Consider the following 27,881-nt stretch of genomic DNA (forward strand, 5'->3'; position numbering starts at 1 on the left):
ATTCTGGTCAACACTGAGGACCAATTATATATCACTGCCTGATAAGTATAATTGAAACCAGCAGCTTCAGACCAGAAGCTACATCATAGCACTTCCCATTCCTATTTTTTCTGCAGTAGCATTTCCTGCCCAATCTTCTGCTGGTCTCAAGTAGGGGAGGTCTGGAGAACTAGAAGCTTTCACACTTAAAACAAGGGGCATGCAACAGCTGTGGTAATGTCAGAAGGGCAACAGTAATTTATTTATTTATTTTGCTGCATTTGTATCCCACATTTTCCCACCTCTTTGCAGGCTCAATGTGCTTATGTTATGCCGCAATGACAGCTGTCATTAATGGTAAGAGAATAATAGAGTATTGTTACAATTAAGGTACATTAGTTGTCAAGGGAATTGGGAGTTAAGAAATAGAACGTATCAGATATGCATAATGTAATACAAAGTATAGTGTAAATAACAACAATATGATTAAAGTAATCAAATTAAGGAGTTCAATATTGAATTAGTTCTGACGCAGATGTGATGGAAAATCTTTTATGAAGGATTCATATTGTAGGTCTCATTAAATAATTTAATAATTGCAACCCTGCAGCAGATCTCTGATACCTGGTTGCGATAGGTTCTAACCGAGTTAGAACTCAGGTATGGAGAAACCAAGTCAAGCCATGAAAAAAATATATAGCATTTTGAAAATACGAACACATAATAGTCAAAGAATATACTCTGTCTTTCTTATAAATTTCTACTAGTTTTAAGCACTAATATACTTTCACAATGAAGCTGCATCTTCAGGGCTATGAGCCCAGGAGGTTGATGGTAGGATTACAATTACTGGGGACTGAATCATTAGGAATATAGATAGCTGAATGGTTTGCAGCCATGAGTATCAATTGGTAGTCTGGCTGCTTGCAGCCAAGACATCTGACCTCATACGTTATGTAGATAGGATTCTAGAGTACAGACTTGCATGGGAATGGGGCTCACAGAAACAGTTCCTGCGGGGTTCCCGTGGGGTGGGGGGAACAGTTCCTGCGGGGTTCCCATGGAAGTGTAGGCTGCAGTTGTGCCAGCCTCTCACCTACTGAGTACCAAGTTCTTGAGTGCTGTCTCCTCTTCCTCATTGCTTTAACAGCACAGATGCAGAAAGTCTCCATTAAGGAAGTGGTAGAGAGACAAATGGTTATGGAATTCAAAAAGGATCTCTAATTAGAAAATGGACGCTATAAAAAAAACTAAACTTAAATGGCTGCATGTGTGTGGATATGTCGAGTGACACTTATATGGCGATTCCAACTGTGATGAACTAGGGCCGATACCAGGCGACTTGTACGGTCTGTCTCTCATAAGTATACAATATCACGTTCATTGTTGATTTAATCATGAACTGATGAGTGCGATTGAAAGCCCACCTCTTTAACATTGCTTTTGACTCGTAACCACTTGTATCCACTCACTCCACCTACCCTCCTCTCCTCTTTCCTCTACACATTAATTGATTTGTTTGCTTTATTTTTTGTCTACTAGATTGTAAGCTCTTTGAGCAGGGACTGTCTTTCTTCTATGTTTGTGCAGCGCTGCGTATGCTTTGTAGCGCTATAGAAATGCTAAATAGTAGTAGTAGTAGTAGTAGGTATGCAGGAAGGATTTTGGGCATGTATCTACTACTACTACTATAGATCATTTCTACAGCGCTACCAGTCGTACGCAGCGCTTCACAATGTAACATGTAGAAAAGACAGTCCCTGCTCAAGAGAGCTTACGTATCTAAGACCTAACTTGAGCCACAGAAGAAACCAGAATCATGCAGGTAAACATTTTAACATCTTATATACTATTTTAATTTTATACAATAGACTTTGATCAGCATTATTTGCCCAGGTTTAGTTGACTTGTTTTGCACCTTTGCTGCCTTTTGTCATTACCTTTTACAAACAAGGTTAGCATTAAAAAAAAAAAAAAAAAAGACAAGCTTCTGAAAGATATGCCCACTAATAACTATTAGCCAAGCAAGCAAAAAGGTAGTCACCTAATGCATTTGGGAATGGGTGGCGGAGACTGATCTTCCCTCTGGGGTCTGCTAAATACTTCCAAATGGCTCAATGAGCCACTCTCTGGGACAGGGGTGCTGTGCATGAAGGATCACTGGCATGACCCAGCTTGGCACTTAGGTTCTTAAGTAGCAGACCATATATACCTCATGGTCCATGTCTGTTCATGTAGGTTTCATGCTAGGAAGTAATGGAAGGTTTCAGCTGCTTGTTCCTCTCATTGAATAGTCTCCCACATCACGCTGAGCAACATAACCCTTAGAACTGCAAGGATATTCAATAACGCTCTTGGTGGCAATGTTGGAAGGCTAGGATTACTGCTTTTATTTGTATCTATCTGTTGGCAAGAGAAAAATCGAAATACAATATACTTACAAGATCTAAAGCTGATCCACCACCTAAATATTCCATTATTATCCATAACTTTGTACCCTGTAAAATAGTAAAATAAAATCAAATTGTCAGTTGTAAACAGTATGTACCGTACCATACCAAACCACCCTGTTTATGGAAGGTCTCACAGACATACGCTCAGGAATTACAGTCTATTTATGATCTGTTCTAACTCAATTTTTTTAAAAACCTGGCATGCAGAAAGGATCTCAGACATCATTCCTTGTAATAAGTATCAGCCAAGAGCAGGACAGCGTGTGCAGGGCTGGACTAACAATCTATACAACATGAATATTCCAGCACTGTAAAATACAGCTACTTTTGTCACAGTAGCTGTATCATCAGGACAGTAAAGTTACCCATGTGCTCAAGCTTCTCATGTGCTGTCATTACATAGACTTTTCTCTCTTTGTTTAAAAAAAAAAAATATATAGAAAAGAGCACAAGATACAGTTTTGTTTTTGAATTGGTTGAAAACTTGTGATCCATATTTCAAATTTACTTCTTTCTTGCAGTAGTCTGCAGTTTTTTTTCTAGATATCCATGTGAACAGAGTAATTGTTTTATTCCATCTATATTTAGAAAACTTATTGTTAAAAATAACTTACTGCATTTCAACAGCCACTATGCTTAGAAACTGAGGGCCCTATTTACTAAGGTGTGCTAGCATTTTTAGCTTATGCACAAAATTAGCGCGCGTTGTGTAGGCTCCCATAGAAATATTGTGGGCATTTACATGGTTAGCATGCACCAATGGTTAGCGTGCGCTAAAAGCACTAATGTGCCTCTAGCGCGGCTTAACAAACAGGGCCCTGAAACAGAATATCCTAATCACAGTGTGTTTCCATTTATGTCAGTTGTGCACCTCCATGGAAGATTTTCAAATTCAAGCTCAAATGTTTTCTCATTTCTTACAAAGTGGTTATCCATAAAAGCTGGTATGACAGGCTTATAAACAAGCACTATAAGTGATTTACTTTTTTTTCTTGCCTAAACATATCTCAGAAAATTCAACGATTGTTTCATTCACATAACATACGAGTGATTTGTTTTACAATTAAACAAATACCTTTATTGAGCACACATGTAGTACCCCAACCACTATGGGAAAATTAGGTTCTTACCTTGGTAATTTTCTTTCCATTAGTCATAGCAGATGAATCCATTACGAATGGGTTGTGTCCACCTACCAGCAGGGGGAGATACAGAGCATTGAAAACCATAGTGCCTCTTGGCCAGCTAGCTCCATCTGCCTCTCAGTATTTGAAGCTTCCAAAGCAGTGTTACACCACAAAGTAGAATAACATGAACTTTCCTCACAGCGAATGAACGCCCCAGAACAGGAGCAGTAATTCAAAGGAGGGATGAACGCAACCTCCTGTAACAGAACAGAAATCCTGAAGACTGTTTTCCAACTTCTCCCAATGAGGGAACATATCTACAGGAAAAACTGAACCCAAAACAGCATCAATAAAAAAATCAATCAATCAGGGCGGGCTCATGGATTCATCTGCTAAGACTAAAGGAAAGAAAATTACCAAGGTAAGAACCTAATTTTCCCTTCCTTGTCATCAAGCAGATGAATCCAATATGAATGGGATGTATCACAGCAATCCCTAGATAGGGTGGGAACAGGCCACACCAAGCTCCAGCACTTGTGCTGCAAAATGCGCATCCCTCCTGGCAGCCACATCCAGCCTGTAATGTCAGGCAAATGAGAGCTTAGAAGCCCATGTCGCTGCCCTGCATATCTCTTGAAGAGAAAGTACTCCAGTTTCAGCCCAAGAAGAGAACATCGCTCTTGTGGAATGTGCCTTAAAGGCTTCAGGCGGAGGATGGCCAGACAGCAGATATGCTAAAAAAATAGCTTTTTTCAGCCAACGAGCCAGAGTAGCTTTAGACGCTGGAGACCCTCTGCAAGGACCTGACAACAAAACAAAAAGGTGATCAGAGGTCCTGAAAGCATTTGACATGTGCAGATACTGCAACAGAGCCCTTCACACATTTACATGGTGCAACTGGAGAAATGGGTCTCGACAGGACAGCGCCTGGAGCTCAGACACCCGTCTCGCCTACATAATGGTCACCAAAAAGACCGTCTTTAGGGTCACGTCCTTCTCCGAAGCTCACCTATGCGGCTCGAAGGGCAAACACTGAAGGGCCTTTAAAACTAACCCCAGGTTCCAGGCCAGACACGGAACCCACACGGGAGGACAGAGCCGAAGCACCCCTCTAAGGAACCGTGCCACCTCCGGATATGCAGCCAGGGAGAGGCCAGCCACCTTCCCCCGAAACATGCTAAGGCTACAACTTGAACACGCAGGGAATTATAGGCCAAGCCTTTGTGTACACCATCCTGCAAAAAGTCAAGTATCAGCGAGACAGAAGCCCGCATAGGTGTAATCGCTTTAGCAGCACACCAAGCCTCCAACTGGCGCCAAATCTGAGCATAGGCAACGGAAGTGGAACGCTTGCAGGCCTGAAGGAGAATGGAGATGACCTTGTTGGAATAGCCCTTGTCTCTCAATTACGTCCTCTCAATAGCCATGCCGTAAGACCAAAGTGGCAGGCATCCTCCATGGTTACCGGCCCCTGTGACAACAGGTTTGGTACCTGAGGCAAAGGAAGGGGAGCCTCTACCAGCATCCGCCAGAGGTCCGCATACCACGGCTGCCTGGGCCAATCCGGGGCAATGAGAACCACCTCTCCTTTATGTAGCCAAATCCGCAGGAGTACTCGCCCTATCAAGGGCCACGGAGGGAACATATACAGGAGGCCCTGAGGCCAGGGTTGAGCCAAGGCATCCAATCCCGCCAATCGAGGATCTCTCCGTCTGCTGTAAAGCACAGGACTTTGCCATTTGCGCTTGACGCCATAAGATCCGCTACGGGCGTCCCCCATTTGGCACAGATCTGAAGGAACACTTCGTCTGCAAGTTCCCACTCCGCTGGGTCGATTTGATGCCTGCTCAGATAATCGGCTTGCACATTGCTCTGACCTGACAGAAACTGCAGATGTAGCTCGGCCCAGTGGCAAATCTGCGCGGCCAGTGCCCTGCACTGAGTGCCGCCTTGTCAATTTATGTAGGCCACTGCTGTCGTATTGTCTGACAGAACTCTTGACAGCCAGTCCCTCCAGGGTCCTGTGAAAGGCCAGAAGCGCCTGAATATCGCTTTCAACTCCAAGCGATTGATGGACCACTCCGACTCCTCGGGTGTCCAGAGACCCTGGGCATGCCTTCCCTGGCAATGTGCCCCCAGCTCTGCAGGCTGGAATCTGTTATCACCAGGCACCAATCGGGAAACGCTAGCGGCATTCCTCACCGCAACATGCTGTCTGAGAGCCACCACTCCATACTGAGCCGGGCCGCAGGGAGCCACGCGAGTCTGCGCTGGTAATCCTGAGATATTGGAGACCATCGCTGAAGCAGGGAACACTGCAGAGGTCTCAGGTGCGCTCTCGCCCATGGCACCACTTCCAAAATGGCCGCATCGACCCCAACAGCTGGACTATGTCCCAAGCTCGCGGGCGACACATCCTCAGGAGCAGACGGACCTGGTTCTGAAGCTTGCACCGCCTTTGCTCAGGTAGAAAGACAAACCCCAAGGTTGTGGTGAACTGGACCCCCAAATATTCTAGAGATTGGGGGGGGGGGGGGGGTCAGGTGACTTTTGGGTATATTGACGACCCAGCCCAGAGATTGAAGTACTGAGACCACTCTGGCTGTTACATGATGATCTCTTCTGCAGAGTTCGCTCTGATGAGCCAGTTGTCGAGATACGGGTAAACCCGGATACCCTCTCGCCTGAGAAAGGCAGCTACTACCACCATTACCTTGGAAAAGGTTCGGGGAGCTGTGGCGAGGCCCAAAAGGCAAGGCCCGAAACTGGAAATGTTTTCCCAACATTGCAAACTGGAGAAACCGGTGGTGTGGGGGCCAAATAGGAATGTGCAAGTAAGCTTCCTTCAGGTTCAGAGACGTGAAAAACTCTCCTGGCTGTACCACCGCAATGACAGAGCGCAGGGTTTCCATGCAAAAATGCCGCACTCAGTGACTTGTTGACTTCCTTTAAGTCGCGTATGGGCTGAAAAGACCTTCCTTTTCGCGGCACCACAAAGTAAATGGAGTAACGACCGTAGCCGATCTCGGCGGGAGGCACAAGGACCACCGCCCCGAGGTGCAACAAGCCTTGCAAGGTCTCCTCTACCGCCGCCCGTCTGACGGCAGAGCCGCATCGGGACTCCACAAACACGTCTCTCACCGGGGCATGAATTCTAATCTGTAGCCATCTCTAATCAGGTTCAAAACCCACTGATCTGAGGTAATCTTGACCCATTCCTCGAGAAAGAGGGAAAGACGTCCTCCAACTGCAGGAATCGAGGATTGGCCTGGCGCACCATCATTGAGAGGGTCGCCCATGAACTCCAGGCCTTGAGCCGGCTGCTGTGGAACGTTTGTCCGAGCGAAAGGAGTTCCTCTGCTGAAAGCGGGCACGTGAAGTAAACCCAGCACAACGCCCCGGGCGGTACATTCTAGCTTCACGGAAGCGAGGTCTGGAAGAGGAGGGAACCGCCTGATCCTTGGAAGAAGGCCTCGGCCTATCCTCGGGTAAGCGCTGGGGTTTAGTTTTCCCCAGGCCTGTAACAATTTTCTCCAACTCCTCACCAAATAGGAGAAGGCTCTAGAAGGGCAACTTCACCAACCTTTGCTTAGAGGCCATGTAAGCCGCCCAATGCCGTAGCCATAGAAGGCTGTGAGCGGCCACCGCCACAGCCATCTGTTGAGCCGAAGCTCTGACCAGATCATAGAGGGCGACAGACAAAAATGACAAGGCCAACTCCATCTGCGGTGCCACCTCCACAAGGGGCTCCGCTCCATCCACGGGCTGTTCCACTGCCTGTTGCAACCAAGCGAGGCAGGCTCGAGCAGCATAACAACTGCACACAGATGCCCGTAAGGCTAGGCCTGAAATCTCAAAGGACCGTTTGACTGCTGATTCCTGACGTTGGTCCTGCATGCCCTTCAGGGCGACCCCTCCCTCTACTGGGAGGGTAGTCTTTTTCGTCACAGCCGTGACTAGGGCATCCACTTTAGGCACAGCCAAGCGTGCCAAGGGCTCCTCACTGAGAGGGTATAAGTGCCCCATTGCCCAGCCCATTGAGCCGAAATAAGCTCTTGGATGGAGTCATGCAAAGGAAAGGCTCGAACAGGCTTCTGAGTACTTGCCATCCTCGGATTACCAGAGGAGGCTTCGCCCATCACAGGATCTTCAATAGAGAGGGCCTGTAAGGCATCAGAAATAAGCGCTGGCAGCTCCTCGCGGTGGAAAATCCTAACCGCAATGGGATTATCTGGATCCAGTGGCAATCCTACACCTTCCTCTGGCTCTTCGGACCACGAAGGCCTGCCAGACCCCTTAGAATCCCCACAGCCCGACCACGGGGAGGGGGGGGGGAAGGGGGTGCACCACTCTCTGAAGGGAAATTTACCCTTCTGCGCTTGTCTTGCGGCCAACTGTCTGGGGAAAAAACGACTGATGGCAATCCTGGGCTGGTCTCCACCGGAGGGGAACCAGGTAGCAACGCAGAGTCAGACATCTGCGGCAGAGCACTTTTTAACATGAACGCTTTATGTAAAAGCAACACAAACTCAGGGGAGAAAGGCTCACCCTGGCCTCCCAGTTCCAATCCGGGGTAAGCAGCACCTCTGGTAGCCTCCATCCAAGGCTCCCCTCCAGCCTCAGACCCCTCCGCTCCTGCGGGGGTCGAGCCATGCGGCGCATCCAAGATGGCGCCCGCTGCCAGCTCCACCGAGCAGGAAGAAACCTAGCTCGCCATGCTCGGGCCTCCAACCCTGCTGGGGAGATAGAGAATACTGAAAGGCAGATGGAGCTAGCTGGTCAAGAGGCACTATGGTTTTTCAGCGCTCTCTATCTCCCCCTGCTGGTAGGTGGACACAACCCATTTGTAATGGATTCATCTGCTTGATGACAAGGAATCATAAATTAAAGACATTAATACCTGAAAAACAGAGCTAAGATTTTTTTTTTAATGGATTTGGAGTGGTTACAGCAGGACTCCAATCTCACTTCTCCCATGGATGTTTCTTGTTATCTTGAGCAAATCACTTCATCATCCATTGCCTCAGATAAAAACTTAAGCTCTCATTCACTAATGCACGTTCTTGAGAAAAATGGGACATGCGCATTCAATGCACATTGGTAAACGAGACCCCTTAGACAGTAAATCCTCTGGGGCAGCAACATAGATACTATGACAAAGTAATTCACACCTTGGTCTTGGGTTTGGAAAAAGCACATAATATCAAACCCATTAGTTAAAACCTCTGCTATTCAAAAAAGCATTTTGCAATTCCAAATAGAGGCAGAAGAGAATATTTAAACACACTAAAATTTATGTAATGGTACAAGGGTACAAAAAGATGAGCCATAAAACACAGAACTGGATGGAAACTGGAATATACAGATGTCTGCACTGAAGGGATATAAAAGATCCTCTTGAGCATAATCAAGGGTGTACCAGACAGTGGCAGTTCTCTAGTGTGAAAAGCTTTTCTGTGCTTTATATAGGATTTTTTTCTGACTGTAGACATCTAAAAATGAGTACCTTAAACAAGGGTGTCAGTGTAATTCTGCCCAGGCACTGGGTAACTAGCACTGTGTTCAGATTCACAGTCAATGAAAGCAGTTTTATGTTAAAACCAGCTTTCTTCAAGATGTCAGCTGGGTGTGGCATTCTAATTTTACAACTTTTAATAAAGCTAGGCTTTGTATGTCGAAAACTCTGCAATGAAGTCAGTCTAGAAAAACACTATGGTTGAACCACTGTTTCAAGAGAGATTTCACATTTAGAACTACACAGTCACAAAGAACAAGCAGTACCTATTCTGACTGCTGTGTACGGTGTTTATGAACTACAGACATTTTCACTACAGATATATTTTTTTTTATTAAAGTGTCAGTGATATATCTTTAACCTTAAAATGCTGCAATGAAAATTTGATATGAAACATTTCTGATAACTCAGCAAAGCTAATATTCACTGAGATATATAGAGTACAAATATTCTCATTCCTAGCACCAGACTGCCTATGTGGCTAAAAATTGCATCCAGATACCTGGATGGCTATACAAACTTGGCTCCTTATAGGCAGCAGAAAGGAATATGTGTCACTGAAAGTGAATCCAAAGACAAGAACCGAACAGAAGTAGAATACATGCCCCCCCTCCCCCCCGCTCAAAAAAATGAGCAAAATAAAAGTATAAAACATGACAATTGCATGCTAAAGAGAAATAATTTTCCTCTTCTAAAATTTCCGTTGGTAAGTAACTTTAAAAAAACCACACAAGTGCCTTGTAGAAATCAGCATACCCTTGAATATTTTTCATTCTACTGTCTAAAACACAAATCAAAATGCATCAAAAGTAGGAGTGTGTTTCATAGATCTACACAAACTCTACCCTTTCAATGTCAAAATATATCAATACAAATATTCACAATAAGAAAAAAGTAATAAAAAATAAACTGATTAGTCTTTGTATCCCCCTCACTCAATAGTTAGAGCTCCTTTTGCAACCACAGCAGCCATGAGTCATCTACAGTAAACATCTACCAACTTTGCTCAACAAGATGGTGTAGTTTTTGCCCATTAGTAGAATAGCTTGTGCTCTTGTAAGATGAGTGGTGATTGCCTGTAACCTGCAGTATTCAAGTCTTTCCACAGATTTATTTGGATTCAGGTCAAAGCTCTAAGTCACTATGATATTCACTTTCTTCTAGCTGAGTTATTACTTTGTTGCTTTTTGTTTTGTACTCAGGATTGTCTTCGTGCCGACAGTAGATCTTTCCCTCATTCTCAGGTTTATGGCAGGTTGGCCCACGTTTTCCAGCAAAATCTGCCTTACTTTGTACCATCCATCTTTCTCCCAATCTTCACCCCCTATCTCTGCTGCAAAGTATCCCCACAACATACTGCATCATGGTGGCAGCACTACTATAGAGATGGTGTTAGGAGTGATGTGCTGTGTTTTTATGCCATACGTGTCACGTAACACTGGACAAGAAAAGTTGCTCTTTGTTCTCAGCAAAGAAAACCTTCTTCCCACATTCATACAGTGATATGAAAGGTTTTGCCCCCCCCCCATTCTGAAACCCCCCCTTTATTGCATATGTGTTACACTGAATGGTTTCTGATCTTTAAGCAAAATGTAATATTACACAGAGGGAAACAGAGTATAACAGTTTATACAATTTCATGTAATTTATTTAAGGAACAAAGTTATCCAAAAACCATATCACTTATGTTACCTGGTTGTACCACCTCTAGCAGAAATAATTGCAACTAAACAATTTAATCTGATATAAAAGTCTTTCAGATTGCTGTTGAGGAATATTAGCCCACTCTTTGCAGAACTGTTGCACAAAGACCTGATAAGTCCACTTCAGCTATAACTAAGATTTTCTTACTGACATTCTTTAATAAATTTGGAAAACCTGCATCGAAATGAATACAATTTGAAAATGTGGACTGTTGGCAGGAAGGGTTTTTTTTTGACCTGTGATTGATATATCATAAAAAGACAATTATCCCAACCCGTGATTCACTGGGTGGGTAAAAATGATTTGTGATTTCCAAGGTTTTTTTTTCTCCTGCTAGGTCATGCTATGGTATAGTTTCATGAAGAAGAATTAATGTGTTTATCTTACTTTTTCCATTTTTGGTTTTATAAGTTTTGATACATTTTTGTAGATTTTTTTTTGGCCATAATTAAGTCCTTTTATTAGCCATTGCAATAAATTTGTCTTTGGTTTTGTGCAAAATCCTGTGAAGTCCACAAGAACTAGTCCCACAGGAAAGTAAATAAAAAGGCTAATTTCTTAATATATTAATCACTTCACATGCACAGTATTTTTGTAATCTGCTAATTACTGCTATAATATAGCTAATTTAGGTCAATTTAATTAATTTGTGACAGTTTTCTATAGTAACACATGTGCATACTAACCTAGCTGATCATTCAATGCTGTGAGGCAAAGCAATCCTTTGTTTTTGAGCATGGTAGCCGTAAGTGAACATGTCAAATTATCCTGTCAGAATACTAAACAAAAGCGTGGTAACAGCAACTGGAAGTGAACTGTAACAAAACTTAAATGTGCAAAGAAAGAGGAATTAGTGAAATGGAAAAAGGACAGACCACCACAGCTGTCTATGCTGGCCCTGATAGTGACTGCAAGCTCTACCGTATATATGGTTTAACCCATTAGTGCCCAATGTTCCCATATGGGACCAAATTGATTTGTTCCAATAGGGAACATTGGGAACTAATGGGTTAAATGACTAATGTAATCAAGAAATCCTTTCAACAAATTTGGAGTCTATGCTTCCAAGAATCTGTATCAGCGAAGATTAGCGACAAAATTAGATGCCAAACAATGTCAACTTCAAAATGAAAATGAGAAACCAAGAAGATGCAGCTGGCTGTTTTAAGGTGAGTGGACTTAACAGGATCTTGCACAAGCAAGTTGTGTCAAGTACTACTTTTGTGATGTGCAATGAAGATGACATGGATATGAAAATTTTTTATATGGTGTGGTGTTTCATGTTTTGAAGAAAGAAAAACAGACATTGAACCCAACATCTCCTGCATATTCTAGACCTGTTTCACTAAATGCAGCAAAGGTGAAAAACGTCCAGAGTTTAGTTGAGCGTATCGTTCCTGAAGCTCACAGGCACTTCTACCATCAGACTGCGGCTAAAGACAGTTCAGCAGATGAAATGGAAGCCGACTGAATTAATTTAGGATATAAACAGTGCTTCTTTTATCAGCACTACTGCATTAGTAATCGGACATTAATATTTTGAGAAATAAATACGTTAAGTTTTAGACATTAGTCTTCATATTTTACATTTCAAAGCAAACAATATAATCTGTGAATGATGGCTTTCACAGGAACAAAATCTAAATACAAAAACTAATTTTGTCAAAAACTTGATTTTTGCAACCTATCGGGATTTTGTACAATGCCCTTCAACTGAATTGTATTTCATTTTTGCTCTTGCTTGAATTAGATTTATTTTCTTACTCTTGTATTTATATTGCCATTAGATAAAAAAAAAAACTATTTCTGTATCACTGAGAATAGTACAACATAACTGGTGGTACCTGAACGTTAAATTCCTTGACAAAAAAGCCTTTATAGGTTTAATAATTTTCATGTTTATATAAAACATCTATATTTGTTTTGTATGTATTTATTATCTGTATGACAGACCTCTAATGCAGCCTGTTTATGTAAAATGTGGCCACATCAGGCATTTCGTTTTTTCTGCTGAATAAAAGTTGGTTGAACTTTACTTGGATTTTCATCTCGTTTTTCCCTGAGAACCACAGCACCTGCCTTTCTCTCTGGAAGTGAAGTCACCTTCAGGGATGGCAGCATAAATGCTGATCCCCAACAGAAGACTAAGATAAATTGAGCAATCTACCCATCTGCAGCCATTCAGTGAGCTGTATCGCATAGCAATTAAGGAGACAGAGGAGCACTGACAGCATCTCAAAAGAAAACCATGGACAAACTTATTTCAAGCTCAGAGAGGAGGACACCATGATGAGGCCTACCTGATGCAAGCAGCCCGGTTAGATTCCAAAACATAATACAAAAGGTAAGGAGATGGACAGGATGCCTCATACTCTTATTTACTAGACAAATGCTGAAAGCTTTATTTTGTGAACTGAAAACAGAAAAGTTCTGGAGTGGAAGAGGTCTGAAAATTAATGGCAGAGCTCCTGCAAACAAAATCATGGAAACTGAGAACAAGAACAGAGGCAGCAGAGAAGCATGTGGAAGAGCATGCAAAGGAACTGATAAAAATGCATTCCAAAGTGGCAAACATGAAAATGAAAGTCTTGCTTTGTGAGAGATAAGAGAATTGCACCCTACACAACAACATAAGGGTGAAGGGAGTTCTAAGAATTAAGAATATGAAAATTTAGCACAGGTGAACCAAAAATAGTTTGTGACCTTGACTAGTAGGAAAGGCAGTAAAATTTAGTCATACCTGTTAATTCCCTTTCCTTTAGTTCAGCCACATTAATTTGTATAGTGGGTTGCATCCCTTTCTTACCAATAGATGGAGGTAGACAGGTGAGATTTCAGTGATAATCATTTATTCACCAGATAAAGGCTGGTGCTCTGCTGGAATTTTTCAATATGCCACATCCAAAGCAGCATAAAGTCCTTTGAAACGCCACAAAGTTCCCTACACCACTATAGCATCAAATCAAGCAATTTACTAAAACTGAACCCTATATGCATTCAGTATATCGCAGAGAAAGCAAAGAGCCCAGGTGTCCACAAACCGCAGACTTCTAGGGTGGGAACAGACCGATGTGGCTAGACTAAAAAAAAATTAACAGGCATGACTAAATTTCACATTCCTTAGGGGGTCTTTTACTAAAGCTTAGCTCGGGTTATCTGCAGCAGGGCCCATAGAAATAAAATGGGCCCTGCTGCAAATAACTCAAGCTAAACAAAATGAAAGTCTGTATGCACCAACACAGGGTGATAAAATATTGCAGACGATCATGGCTATGAAATATTGTAAGTCACCAAAGCATTACAGGTTTGGGGTAGACTTTTGACAGTTGCTGAGGCTGAAGGCAATACTGACTTCACAGACAGAATTTGAGGGAGTTGATTACTGGGACACTCCTGCAATCAGCGAATCATGTTTTAGCTACAACTTTACCTAAGATTAGAGCATTATGAACATAGTTTCAACCTTACTGTTTCTTTGTTGAATGGGGGTATGGATATGTGCTAAGATGTTAGTGAAAAGACTGAATCAAGTTGTAATCCTTAGTCTCATTTCACCTGAAAGTAGGGTTTGGGCATGGCAGGACTGAGGTGGCTAATGTTTGTCAACTTTTGTAAGAAGGCAAGTGTATGGTTTAGAGGCCTTAGTAGTTCCGATATAAAGTATTTGATAACGTTGCTTGAAAGTACTGGTGGTTTGTGCCAGAGTGAAGCGCTGCGTACAACTGGTAGCGCTATAGAAATGATTTATAGTAGTAGTAGTAGAGTGTTTGGGATCCGAGGTAGACTGTATGAGCGTTGGATGTTAGTTAATGGTGCCTGATGCTAGAATTCAATATTGAGAGGGGAAACAGACAGGTGTGCCTTCTCGTCACCAAAAGTATTTGTTATGTATCGAGCTGTTGGCAAGAAGATAGCATTGGAAGAGGCAGTTAATGGTGTGTCACTTGGCAAAGCAAAAAGGGAGTTGAATGTTTCTACAGCAGTCAAACGGACAAGCACAGGGTGGAAGAAAACAGTTTTAAGAACTACCAGAAGTCCAATATTTTCAAGATTAAAAAGTTTATTCTCCAATAAAAGTTGCATTAACAGTTTAAACCAGACACAGACCGTGTTTCGGCTGTCTGCCTTCCTCAGGGGTCACAACTGTATAATAAACATGAAATAACCATAAACAATTAAAAAATAATCTCAATAAGATCATATGAGTAAATTAATAGCCAAACATGTTGCCACAATAGAAAACATGAGTAAAAATAATAAATGCAAATAAAATGTGTATATGTACTTTTGTGACCAACAGCATTATCCCACCTGTACAGTGATGTGACATAAATGAATATGTTAATGTGCAAGAATGTGAGGAAAGCAACTGTGAAATAAAAATGAATATGCAAGGACTGTGTAAAAGAAAAGAAAGCAGCAAAAAAAAAAAAAAAAAAATCCAGAAAAGTACCTTTGTTGAAATGAAAAAGACAAAACAGAGAACAGCCTAAATAGACAAACTTGAAAAACACTCAAGAAGCAATATTAAAAACCGAGAAGTATACATGAAGATGACGCAAAATAAGCAAATTAAGTCTGTATCACAAGGTGATGTTATTGAAAAACAAAGCACTATGTGGTGTGTAACAATAGAGGAGAATGTAAATGTTAAATTGACTGTAATAAGCAGATAAAAAAATGCTGGAAACAAGAACACGGAAGCACCGAATACAAAATACGCAAGCAAGAAAAAAAATCCAAGGAACAGGTAAAATGCTAAGAAAAAGAAACAAAGAACCATAAAACAATGTGAAGACAAAAACAGTTGTGCAGTGTTAAACAAAACTGCTTGAATCTAAAAATAATAGTGGAACCAAAAGATCCACCATGCGTTTGGCGATACAAAAGAAAGGTAAAAGTGAAAACACCAAGAAGCCAGAGTATACACACAAAACCATGACACACAGAGTAGACATATTAAACTGTGTAAGAGTGAGTGTAAAAAAAACAAATGCTGTTCTGCAAAATCTATACAATCAATAGCGCTATGTCTAATAAAAGCACAAAGCTGGAATTAACAGAGCGCTTTTAATACAATCCATCTATACTATGAAAACAGCAACTATACCAAAGATGGATAGCGTTATGTATTCAATTAAACTACAAAGAATAAAAAAGAAAATAAGAACCTTACCGCAGTCTTAATAAATCATACAAACAGCTAAAACAGCACAGTGCCTGCGTCCAAGAAGGCCTAATACTTGGCACCAGAACTCACTTCTGTTTTGAAAAAGTCACGCAGTGTGTAAGCAATGAATAAAGATGTAAAAAAGATTTAAAACAATGTGCGACTGCCAACAACAGAAACCAACAAAATGTGCTAAAAGTAGACTTAATATTTAGAAGAGTACAACGTGACATGAGGAATATATTCATAAAGAATAAAATGGAATACACAAACCTATTACTAATAGTGAACAAAAAATGCAGTGTATATAAATGGAAGTAACCATCAAAGTGCAGTGACAAGCCATAGAAAATGTGAGATATCGTATTGTGATAACATGTTAAGACTATAGGGTAACTTAAACACAATGTTGAGAATAAAACAATGGGTCTCAACATCCTATATAATTATTCTCACCTCCAACGTTCGAATGTGCTTGGGACCGTGCCTCCCTCGGAGGTGGTCTGCTAGGCAGGCACGCACTGACGTCAGTGACAGCTGATAGCAAAACAAGGGGAAGAGTAGGGAAACACGCGGATCGTGTTTCCCTACTCCTCCCCGTGTTACGGCCCACTGGACTCCCCTTCTCGGTGAAAACCGTCCCCTGCCGCTGTCCAGTACCTGTGCTGAATGGGGACCCCAACCCCCGTCAGCCGAAGTCCTGTTCTGGCCTTCGCGGCGTTGCTTCTGCAATGATTTTGTGTTCAAGTTCCTCTGCGTGCGTCTGACGTCAGACGCACGCAGAGGAACTTGAACACAAAATCATTGAAGAAGCAACGCCGCGAAGCCCAGCACAGGACTTCGGCTGACGGGGGTTGGGGTCCCCATTCAGCACAGGTACTGGACAGCGGCGGGGGACGGTTTTTGCAGAGAAGGGGGGGGGGGTCGACTGGGTCGCGGAAGGGGGGGTGAAAACGGAGGGACGGCAGAGTCTGGAACAGCGAGGAAGGGTGAGGGATGGCCTTGCTAGCGTCCGTTTCCTTCCCTTTTGAAATGGGCATTTTTTACTAGTAATAAATAAATCATATACATGAAAACACTTTTCAATTCCCAATAAAAAAAGATAAATATATAAATAAAAGGTAAAATTAAAAATATGGATTTTGCAATAAAATATAATTGGTAATATCTAAAATCCCACAAAAAAAAATCATAAGACAACAAAGAGTTTAGTCTTCCGGAAATCTCTAAAAACTAACCTGTTTAAAAAGGCATACCCTACCAACCCAACATAAATGCCGATTTCTACAACACACTAATACTAAAATACGTAAAGGACCTAACCCAACATTTCCGTTGTATGCCTCCCTAATGTGGCTGTGCCACATGATCTTTATCTTACCACAATCATCACTTTGTATTTGTTTACTCCGGAGTCTGCAAACGCCGCTCCAGTACTATGTAAGCCACATTGAGCCTACAAATAAGTGGGAAAATGTGGGATACAAATGTAATAAATGAATAAAATAAATTTAAAAACCCACCTGGATTAAAAAAAAAAAGTATTTGTGTTAAACATAAAACATCGTTAACTCTACATAAATGAAAACTCTTATATGAATAAGAACCAACTCATTAAATAAAATTGTGTCAAGTTCAAAAAGTAATCTTTGTTCCATTTTGAGCAAAATATTGTTTATATTTCCACCTTTTCCTAATACATAAACAAAAAATTGGATGTCATCTATTGTGTAATGTGCTTCTAACCAGTGACAGACTAAAAGGAACCGATTTAATTTCTCTATTAATACAGCTTCGATGTTCCACAATTTTAGTCCTGAACACACATTTAGTTTTTCTTCCATAAAATAGGCCACAGAGGCACTCAACAAATGACTAGACTAGAATTGCATGTGCTGGAAAAATGTAAAGCGAATGCTACATACCTGTAGAAGGTATTCTCCGAGGACAGCAGGCTGATTGTTCTCACTGATGGGTGACGTCCACGGCAGCCCCTCCAATCGGAACACTTTCTAGCAAAGTCCTTTGCTAGTCCTCGCGCGCCGATGCGCGGCCGTCTTCCCGCCCGAACCGGCTCGTGCCGGCCAGTCTCATATGTAGCAAGACAAAGAGAAGGGAAGACACAACTCCAAAGGGGAGGCGGGCGGGTTTGTGAGAACAATCAGCCTGCTGTCCTCGGAGAATACCTTCTACAGGTATGTAGCATTCGCTTTCTCCGAGGACAAGCAGGCTGCTTGTTCTCACTGATGGGGTATCCCTAGCCCCCAGGCTCACTCAAAACAACAAACATGGTCAATTGGGCCTCGCAACGGCGAGGACATAACTGAGATTGACCTAAAAAATTTACCAACTAACTGGGAGTGCAGCCTGGAACAGAACAAACATGGGCCTAGGGGGGTGGAGTTGGATTCTAAACCCCGAATAGATTCTGAAGCACTGACTGCCTGAACCGACTGTCGCGTCAGGTATCCTGCTGCAGGCAGTAATGAGATGTGAATGTGTGGACAGTAGACCACGTCGCAGCTTTGCAAATCTCTTCAATAGTGGCTGACTTCAAGTGGGCTACCGACGCTGCCATGGCTCTAACATTATGAGCCGTGACATGACCCTCAAGAGCCAGCCCAGCCTGGGCGTAAGTGAAGGAAATGCAATCTGCTAGCCAATTGGATATGGTGCGTTTCCCCACAGCCACTCCCCTCCTGTTGGGATCAAAAGAAACAAACAATTGGGCGGACTGTCTGTTGGGCTGTGTCCGCTCCAGATAGAAGGCCAATGCTCTTTTGCAGTCCAATGTGTGCAGCTGACGTTCAGCAGGGCAGGAATGAGGACGGGGAAAGAATGTTGGCAAGACAATTGACTGGTTCAGATGGAACTCCGACACAACCTTCGGCAAGAACTTAGGGTGAGTGCGGAGGACTACTCTGTTGTGATGAAATTTGGTGTAAGGGGCCTGGGCTACCAGGGCCTGAAGCTCACTGACTCTACGAGCTGAAGTAACTGCCACCAAGAAAATGACCTTCCAGGTCAAGTACTTCAGATGGCAGGAGTTCAGTGGCTCAAAAGGAGGTTTCATCAGCTGGGTGAGAACGACGTTGAGATCCCATGACACTGTAGGAGGCTTGACAGGGGGCTTTGACAAAAGCAAACCTCTCATGAAGCGAACCACTAAAGGCTGTCCTGAGATCGGCTTACCTTCTACACGGTAAATGGTATGCACTGATTGCACTAAGGTGAACCCTTACAGAGTTGGTCTTGAGACCAGACTCAGACAAGTGCAGAAGGTATTCAAGCAGGGTCTGTGTAGGACAAGAGCGAGGATCTAGGGCCTTGCTGTCACACCAGACGGCAAACCTCCTCCATAGAAAGAAGTAACTCCTCTTAGTGGAATCTTTCCTGGAAGCAAGCAAGATGCGGGAGACACCCTCTGACAGACCCAAAGAGGCAAAGTCTACGCTCTCAACATCCAGGCCGTGAGAGCCAGGGACCGGAGGCTGGGATGCAGAAGCGCCCCTTCGTCCTGCGTGATGAGGGTCGGAAAACACTCCAATCTCCACGGTTCTTCGGAGGACAACTCCAGAAGAAGAGGGAACCAGATCTGACGCGGCCAAAAAGGAGCAATCAGAATCATGGTGCCTCGGTCTTGCTTGAGTTTCAACAAAGTCTTCCCCACCAGAAGTATGGGAGGATAAGCATACAGCAGACCCTCCCCCCAGTCCAGGAGGAAGGCATCCGATGCCAGTCTGCCATGGGCCTGAAGCCTGGAACAGAACTGAGGGACTTTGTAGTTGGCTCGAGATGCGAAGAGATCTACCAAGGGGGTGCGCCCCACACCTGGAAGATCTGTCGCACTACCCGGGAATTGAGCGACCACTCGTGAGGTTGCATAATCCTGCTCAACCTGTCGGCCAGACTGTTGTTTACGCCTGCCAGATATGTGGCTTGGAGCACCATGCCGTGACGGCGAGCCCAGAGCCACATACTGACGGCTTCCTGACACAGGGGGCGAGATCCGGTGCCCCCCCTGCTTGTTGATGTAATACATGGCAACCTGGTTGTCTGTCTGAATTTGGATAATTTGGTGGGACAGCCGATCTCTGAAAGCCTTCAGAGCGTTCCAGACCGCTCGTAACTCCAGAAGATTGATCTGCAGATCGCGTTCTTGGAGGGACCAGCTTCCTTGGGTGTGAAGCCCATCGGCATAAGCTCCCCACCCCAGGAGAGACGCATCCGTGGTCAGCACTTTTTGTGGCTGAGGAATTTGGAAAGGACGTCCCAGAGTCAAATTGGACCAAATCGTCCACCAATACAGGGATTTGAGAAAACTCGTGGACAGGTGGATCATATCTTCTAGGTCCCCAGCAGCCTGAAACCACTGGGAAGCTAGGGTCCATTGGGCAGATCTCATGTGAAGGCGGGCCATGGGAGTCACATGAACTGTGGAGGCCATGTGGCCCAGCAATCTCAACATCTGCCGAGCTGTGATCTGCTGGGACGCTCGCACTCGCGAGACGAGGGACAACAAGTTGTTGGCTCTCGTCTCTGGGAGATAGGCGCGAGCCGTCCGAGAATCCAGCAGAGCTCCTATGAATTCGAGTTTCTGCACTGGGAGAAGGTGGGACATTGGATAATTTATCACAAACCCCAGTAGCTCCAGGAGGCGAATAGTCATCTGCATGGACTGCAGGGCTCCAGCCTCGGATGTGTTCTTCACCAGCCAATCGTCGAGATATGAAAACACGTGTACCCCCAGTCTGCGAAGTGCCGCTGCTACTACAGCCAAGCACTTCGTGAACACTCTGGGCGCAGAGGCGAGCCCAAAGGGTAGCACACAGTACTGGAAGTGACGTGTGCCCAGCTGAAATCGCAGATACTGTCTGTGAGCTGGCAGTATCGGGATGTGCGTGTAGGCGTCCTTCAAGTCCAGAGAGCATAGCCAATCGTTTTCCTGAATCATGGGGAGAAGGGTGCCCAGGGAAAGCATCCTGAACTTTTCTTTGACCAGATATTTGTTCAGGGCCCTTAGGTCTAGGATGGGACGCATTCCCCGTTTTCTTTTCCACAAGGAAGTACCTGGAATAGAATCCCAGCCCTTCTTGCCCGGATGGCACAGGCTCGACCGCATTGGCGCTGAGAAGGGCGGAGAGTTCCTCTGCAAGTACCTGCTTGTGTTGGAAGCTGTAAGACTGAGCTCCCGGTGGACAATTTGGAGGTTTTGAGGCCAAATTGAGGGTGTATCCTTGCCGGACTATTTGGAGAACCCACTGATCGGAGGTTATGAGAGGCCACCTTTGGTGAAAAGCTTTCAACCTCCCTCCGACCGGCAGGTCGCCCGGCACTGACACTTAGATGTCAGCTATGCTCTGCTGGAGCCAGTCAAAAGCTCGTCCCTTGCTTTTGCTGGGGAGCCGAGGGGCCTTGCTGAGTCGCACGCTGCTGACGAGAGCGAGCGCGCTGGGGCTTAGCCTGGGCCGCAGGCTGTCGAGAAGGAGGATTGTACCTACTCTTGCCAGAAGAGTAGGGAACAGTCTTCCTTCCCCCAAAAAATCTTCTACCTGTAGAGGTAGAGGCTGAAGGCTGCCGGCGGGAGAACTTGTCGAAAGCGGTGTCCCGCTGGTGGAGCTGTTCTACCACCTACTCGACTTTCTCTCCAAAAATATTATCCACACGGCAAGGCGAGTCCGCAATCCGCTGCTGGATTCTATTCTCCAGGTCGGAGGCACGCAGCCATGAGAGTCTGCGCATCACCACACCTTGAGCAGCGGCCCTGGACGCAACATCAAAGGTGTCATACACCCCTCTGGCCAGGAATTTTCTGCACGCCTTCAGCTGCCTGACCACCTCCTGAAATGGCTTGGCTTGCTCAGGGGGGAGCTTGTCCACCAAGCCCGCCAACTGCCGCACATTGTTCCGCATGTGTATGCTCGTGTAGAGCTGGTAGGACTGAATTTTGGCCACGAGCATAGAAGAATGGTAGGCCTTCCTCCCAAAGGAGTCCAAGGTTCTAGAGTCCTTGCCCGGGGGCGCCGAAGCATGCTCCCTAGAACTCTTGGCCTTCTTTAGGGCCAAATCCACAACTCCAGAGTCGTGAGGCAACTGAGTGCGCATCAGCTCTGGGTCCCCATGGATCCGGTACTGGGACTCGATATTCTTGGGAATGTGGGGGTTAGTTAGAGGCTTGGTCCAGTTCGCCAGCAATGTCTTTTTTAGGACATGATGCATGGGTACTGTGGACGCTTCCTTAGGTGGAGAAGGATAGTCCAGGAGCTCAAACATTTCAGCCCTGGGCTCGTCCTCCACAACCACCGGGAAGGGGATGGCCGTAGACATCTCCCGGACAAAGGAAGCGAAAGACAGACTCTCGGGAGGAGAAAGCTGCCTTTCAGGAGAGGGAGTGGGATCAGAAGGAAGACCCTCAGACTCCTCGTCAGAGAAATATCTGATGTCCTCTTCCTCTTCCCACGAGGCCTCACCATCGGTGTCAGACACAAGTTCACGGACCTGTGTCTGCAGCCGTGCCCGGCTCGACTCCGTGGAACCACGACCACGGTGGGAGCGTTGAGAGGTAGACTCCCTCGCCCGCATTGGCGAAGCTCCCTCCACCGACGTAGTCGGGGAGCCTTCCTGGGAGGCTACTGCAGTCGGAGACCTCACCCCGGGCAATGGGCCAGCCGGCGCCTCGCTCAACGGTACCGGTGGCGCAAGCACCCCCGGTACCGGAGGGGTAGGGCGCAATAGCTCTCCCAGGATCTCTGGGAGAATGGCTCGGAGACTCTCGTGCAGAGCAGCTGTAGAAAAAGACATGGAAGCCGATGCAGGTGTTGATGTCAGAATCTGTTCCGGGCGTGGAGGCTGTTCCAGGCTGTCCAAAGGGGAGCGCACCGACACCTCTTTAACAGAGGGCGAGCGGTCCTCTCGGTGCCGATGCCTATTGGATGCCGACTCCCTCGGCGACCCAGAGCTCTCGGTGCCGACACGGGAAGGGGACCGGTAACGATGCTGCTTCGACTTTTTGGGACGAAGCATGTCACCGGAGCTTCCCGGCACCGACGTGGAGGACGTCAAATCCAGCCGTCGCTTCCTCGGGGCCGAGGCCGAAGGAGGTCGGTCTCGGGGGGGCTGTACCGCAGGAGCCCTCAGGGTAGGGGGAGACCCACCCGAAGGCTCACCGCCACCAGCAGGGGAATGGACAGCCCTCACCTGCACTCCAGACGAAGCACCACCATCCGACGACATCAGCAGACGAGGAGGTCTCGGTACCACCGACGCCGACGCAGCCCTCCGATGTCTCGGCCCCGATGCAGAGGGCCGATGCCTCGATGCACTCGATGCAATCGGGGGCGAGGATGAAGGTCCGGGCGCCGACGACGTCGAAGCAGTCGATACTCCCGGTGCCAATGCCGATGAAGAGCCCGAGAACAAAACGTTCCACTGGGCCAATCTCGCTACCTGAGTCCGCTTTTGCAAAAGAGAACACAGACTACAGGCCTGCGGGCGGTGCCCAGCCCCCAGACACTGAAGACACGACGCGTGCCTGTCAGTGAGCGAGATTACCCGGGCGCACTGGGTGCACTTCTTGAAGCCGCTGGAAGACTTCGACGTCATGGGCGGAAAAATCGCGCCGGCGAGATCAAAACTCGAAATGGCGAAAATGGCACCACAAAAAAAGGGAGAAGAAAACTTCGAACCGAGGCCTAAATAGGGCCTACCCCGACGACAAAAGAAAACTTACCGGGGCAAAACTAGAAATACAGGAAGGGGAACAGACCGAAAAGGTCTCCTTCCGACACTTTTTTTTTTTTTTTTTAAGCGAAGTCCAAAAACGACGCGCGAGGTCAACTTTCGGGGCGCGAACGGCGAAACACGACCGTACCGAGCGCGGACAAAAGAAGACTGGCCGGCACGAGCCGGTTCGGGCGGGAAGACGGCCGCGCATGCGCGGTGCGCATCGGCGCGCGAGGACTAGCAAAGGACTTTGCTAGAAAGTGTTCCGATTGGAGGGGCTGCCGTGGACGTCACCCATCAGTGAGAACAAGCAGCCTGCTTGTCCTCGGAGAATGTATATTTTCTACCTACGTCTTGCCCCATCCTTGGCCACCTTTAAATCTAGACTGAAAGCCCACCTCTTTAACATTGCTTTTGACTCGTAACCACTTGCCTCCACCTACCCTCCTCTCTTCCCGTTCACATTAATTGATTTGATTTGTTTACTTTATTTATTTTTTGTCTATTAGATTGTAAGCTCTTTGAGCAGGGACTGTCTTTCTTCTATGTTTGTGCAGCGCTGCGTATGCTTTGTAGCGCTATAGAAATGCTAAATAGTAGTAGTAGTAGTACCTGTGGTGGTATGGGTAAAACTAGATAAAATCAGCGAGTGTTTATATGCTCTATATGTGTGGAGATAAAATTATGTCTTCAGGGAGGGCAGATGGAACCAACCAATTTCATAAATTACAATTCCGAGAATAGGCAATAATAGGTGTAATAAGCCTAAAATACTGATGGGACTGAATATGCCAGTGTTTCCTTATCATTTGGTGAATTCTGTGCCAGAGAGAAAAAAAACAAAGAGTACAAACTAAGTCTGGGGGATTTCTCTTCTTCCCACCTGTTTTTAAAAGATCATCTCTCTGGTGTTGTCTTGCCTTTAGGAAGCCTTCCCTAATGCACTGCTGTGGATAACCTCTGTGTTGAAATCTTCTTGCCAAAGTTTTGACCGATGATAAAATTCCTTAGCATCCGTACACAACCTACATAAATTCTTAAGAACTGGCAATATAGAACATTAGTTTTTGTCTGTTATAACTTGAAAATTGTAGATACTGATTTTTATGAGTTGGCTTCTTATATAGTGCTGTATTTAGGCCATATTAATCTTTCTTAATAAGAATATCAAGGAAAGCTATTTCCTGGCGATCATACTGCATTTTAAAAGTTAAAGAGTTCAAATTATTAAGACAATCATAAAACACACGTAATTTTTCTACATCACCTTTCCACAAATAATGATATCATCAATGTATCTTATATAATCTAATTTCTAATTTAAAAGTATGTTTAGTACGGTGTGCTTTCTCAAACTTTGCAACATATAGATTTGCTGTGTCGGGAGCCATAGAGGCCCCCCAATGCGGTTCCTTTGATTTGTGGCTAGTGCTAAAATAAGTATATTAGGAATCCATTTGGAGGTTTGTCTGGTTTCTTCAATAACGAGTGCTTCCAACTGGGGTATATTAGTATACAGTGATTCAATATCTAATGTTACTAACAAATCTGAGTTCTCTATCATATTCATCCTGGATGTGATGAGTTGCATACATAGGTGTCAATTAAAGGAACCTACAGTCCTAAGGGGGAAACAAAATTGGATAGTTGTTTTAAGACAGATCCATTGCCCGATATGACTGGTCTTCCTGGTGGATTAGTAGTGGACTTATGAATTTTCAGGAGCATATATATACTGGGTATGTTCTACTAACAAATAATTATTTTCCTTAGTAGTAAGGAAACCCATCCGACTCGCATAATCAATTTCTGCAATTTCAGACTTCAGATGTTCTGCTGAAACTTCACTATGCGGTATGTAAAAACTTCTGTCTTCATCTTGTCTTATGACATTTTCAATATTTGATCGCCTCTTAAGAATAGCAATTCCACCGCCCTTATCGACGGGTTTAATTACAATGTCAGTATTAGATGCCAAATTTCTTAATGCTGAATACTCTGTTTAGATTATGAAATGGATATTTGTTGTTATGGTTCTCCAATTCTTTTGTGTCCTGTAAAACAACTTCATTAAAAGTCAATATCCACTTAGATGGAATTTTGACTACAGATGTTATCTTGTGGAATAGGATCCAACAGATGAAAATGTTTAATTTGTAGCTTACACTGAAATTTAAACAAATCAATACTTGTTTGGAGAGGATTATAATAGGTGTTGGGGACAAAGAATAGACCGTTTTCTAGTATTCTTTCATCAATAAGGGACAGTTTCCTAGGAGATAAATTTAAAAACAGGTATATCTTCTACCATGGTCGGTAACTTCTACTGTTGCCCATAGGAGCCAACTTTTCAAAATGATTGGGGGTTGTTGAAAATTTTTTTTTTTTTTTTTTTACAGGTGGTGCATTCCCCACCCGCCCCCTCCCATCTGCCCCTCCACCCCTTTCCCCTCCCCTCCGCCCCCTCCACGTTCCAGGCCCTCCTTCCCTCAGAGTTCCAGTCCCACCCTCCCTCCCAGTTCCAGGCTCCCTCCTCCCACCCCTCTCTCCTTTCCCTCCCTCCCTCCCTTCGAGTTCCAAGGCCCCCCTCCCTCCCTCCGTCCGAGTTCCAAGGCCCCCCCTCCGTCCGAGTTCCAAGGCCCCCCTCCTAGTTCCAAAGCCCCCCTCTCTCCCTCCCAGTTCCAGGCCCTCCCTCCCTCTCCTTTCCCTCCCTCCGAGTTCCAAGGCCCCCTCCCTTCAAGTAAGGCCCCCCCCTCCCTCCGTCCGAATTTTACGGTTTAACATTTTTTTATTGATGACACTTCAAAAACAATTACAGATGACATTCTGCATGTGTAAAAAATATGCATATGCATTCAGTAAATCTCCATTACTACAATTCGTCACCAAACTTTTAATCATTTATTCCCTTTCCCTCCCCCCCCCCCATCATCTCCCAACATACCTAATTTTTATTGATAACCATGCAGCCTAACAAACATCTGGAATGTGGTGCAAACAGAAAGACTAACCTTAGATAGCCAAACAGGAGATGCAGCATTAAAGTCCATCATCAACTTTGTAACTCTGGTCTCCCTCCTCCTCCCCCCCCCCCCCCCCCCCCCACAGCCTGCATACTGTACCCATACCTTTATTGCTCCTGTCTTCCTGCATCGTCCCATGGCAATCGGTTTAGAACTTGGCTGCGCGCCCTTGGAAATATATTATTTAAGTAACATGTCCAAATTGAAAGAAACCTCCTCTGCTCCTCCGTCCGAATTTTAAAAGCCCTCTTTTTACCTCGTCAGTGAAAAGCGTGCACTGCAGGTTTGTTGCTTCAGCCTTCCTTTCTGTCTCTCGGCTCTGCTCCAGCCCTTGCAGAAACAGGAAGTGAGGGCGGGACCAGAGCCGAGAGACAGAAAGGAAGGCTGAGGCAACGAACCTGCAGTGCACGCTTTTCACTGACGAGGTAAAAAGAGGGCTTTTAAAATTCGGATGGGCAGAGGAGGAACGGAGGGTGGGCCCTAGAATCGGAGGGAGGGACGGCCGGACAGCCCTGGAATCGAAGGGACAGCTGGACGGCCCTGGAACTCGGAGGGAGGGAGGGACTTTTAAAATTCTGGCTGGGCTGGAAAGGGAACTTCCGGTGCTAAAAATATTGGGGGTGCTCGAGCACCCACGGAGTCGGCGCCTATGCTCCTGCCTATGCCTTCGTCTGAAAGTGTTGAGGTTTAATTCTAATCAATAGGTTCTGATGTGGATGGTCTCTGAACTAGTACTAACGAATCGAGTGCCCATAGTTGATCTAAAAAAAAGCCTTAGATGTATCTGATGTTCACTGAGGGCTGGTAGGTGGGGATATGAAAAGATCATCAACATCTGATGTACTTCTGATTCATTTACAACTCCTTTCCCTATCTGCTTACTCTGGAGATTATGTTGATCTTGTGATGTTTTAACTCTGGGTTAAATGGGTACACTATTATCTCTGTAATTTCTTTCAATAGATCTAACTTTAGATTTTGAAAATTCAACGTTGTCTACACCTTTCTTGAGGTTGAACAAACGTTTAGGACGGTATGTAGTCCTAGAAATAGCCCAAGGGTACACTGGCCTTTTCCTATAATCATCTATGTCATGTTTGAATTTCAAATTTCTCCATTTTTCCTTTCTTAATTTCCTGTCCTAGGGTCTTACTACCTGTGTCAATGTCTAGTATCACTGTGTCAAAG

At 45.0% G+C, this 27,881-nt stretch overlaps 1 protein-coding gene across 4 annotated transcripts in view; it reads right to left on the reverse strand.

Moving 5' to 3' along the window:
- STK26 (serine/threonine kinase 26) overlaps positions 1-27,881 on the reverse strand; it is a 138,958-nt gene that overhangs the window by 36,581 nt on the left and 74,496 nt on the right. For all 4 annotated transcript variants that reach the window (XM_030208983.1, XM_030208981.1, XM_030208980.1 and 1 more), the window contains one exon: positions 2,421-2,477. In XM_030208983.1, coding sequence (XP_030064843.1) covers positions 2,421-2,477 — 57 coding nt within the window. The remainder of the gene's footprint in view (positions 1-2,420; positions 2,478-27,881) is intronic.

The sequence above is a fragment of the Microcaecilia unicolor genome, chromosome 7, assembly GCF_901765095.1.
Source record: "Microcaecilia unicolor chromosome 7, aMicUni1.1, whole genome shotgun sequence".
NCBI lineage: Eukaryota > Metazoa > Chordata > Amphibia > Gymnophiona > Siphonopidae > Microcaecilia > Microcaecilia unicolor.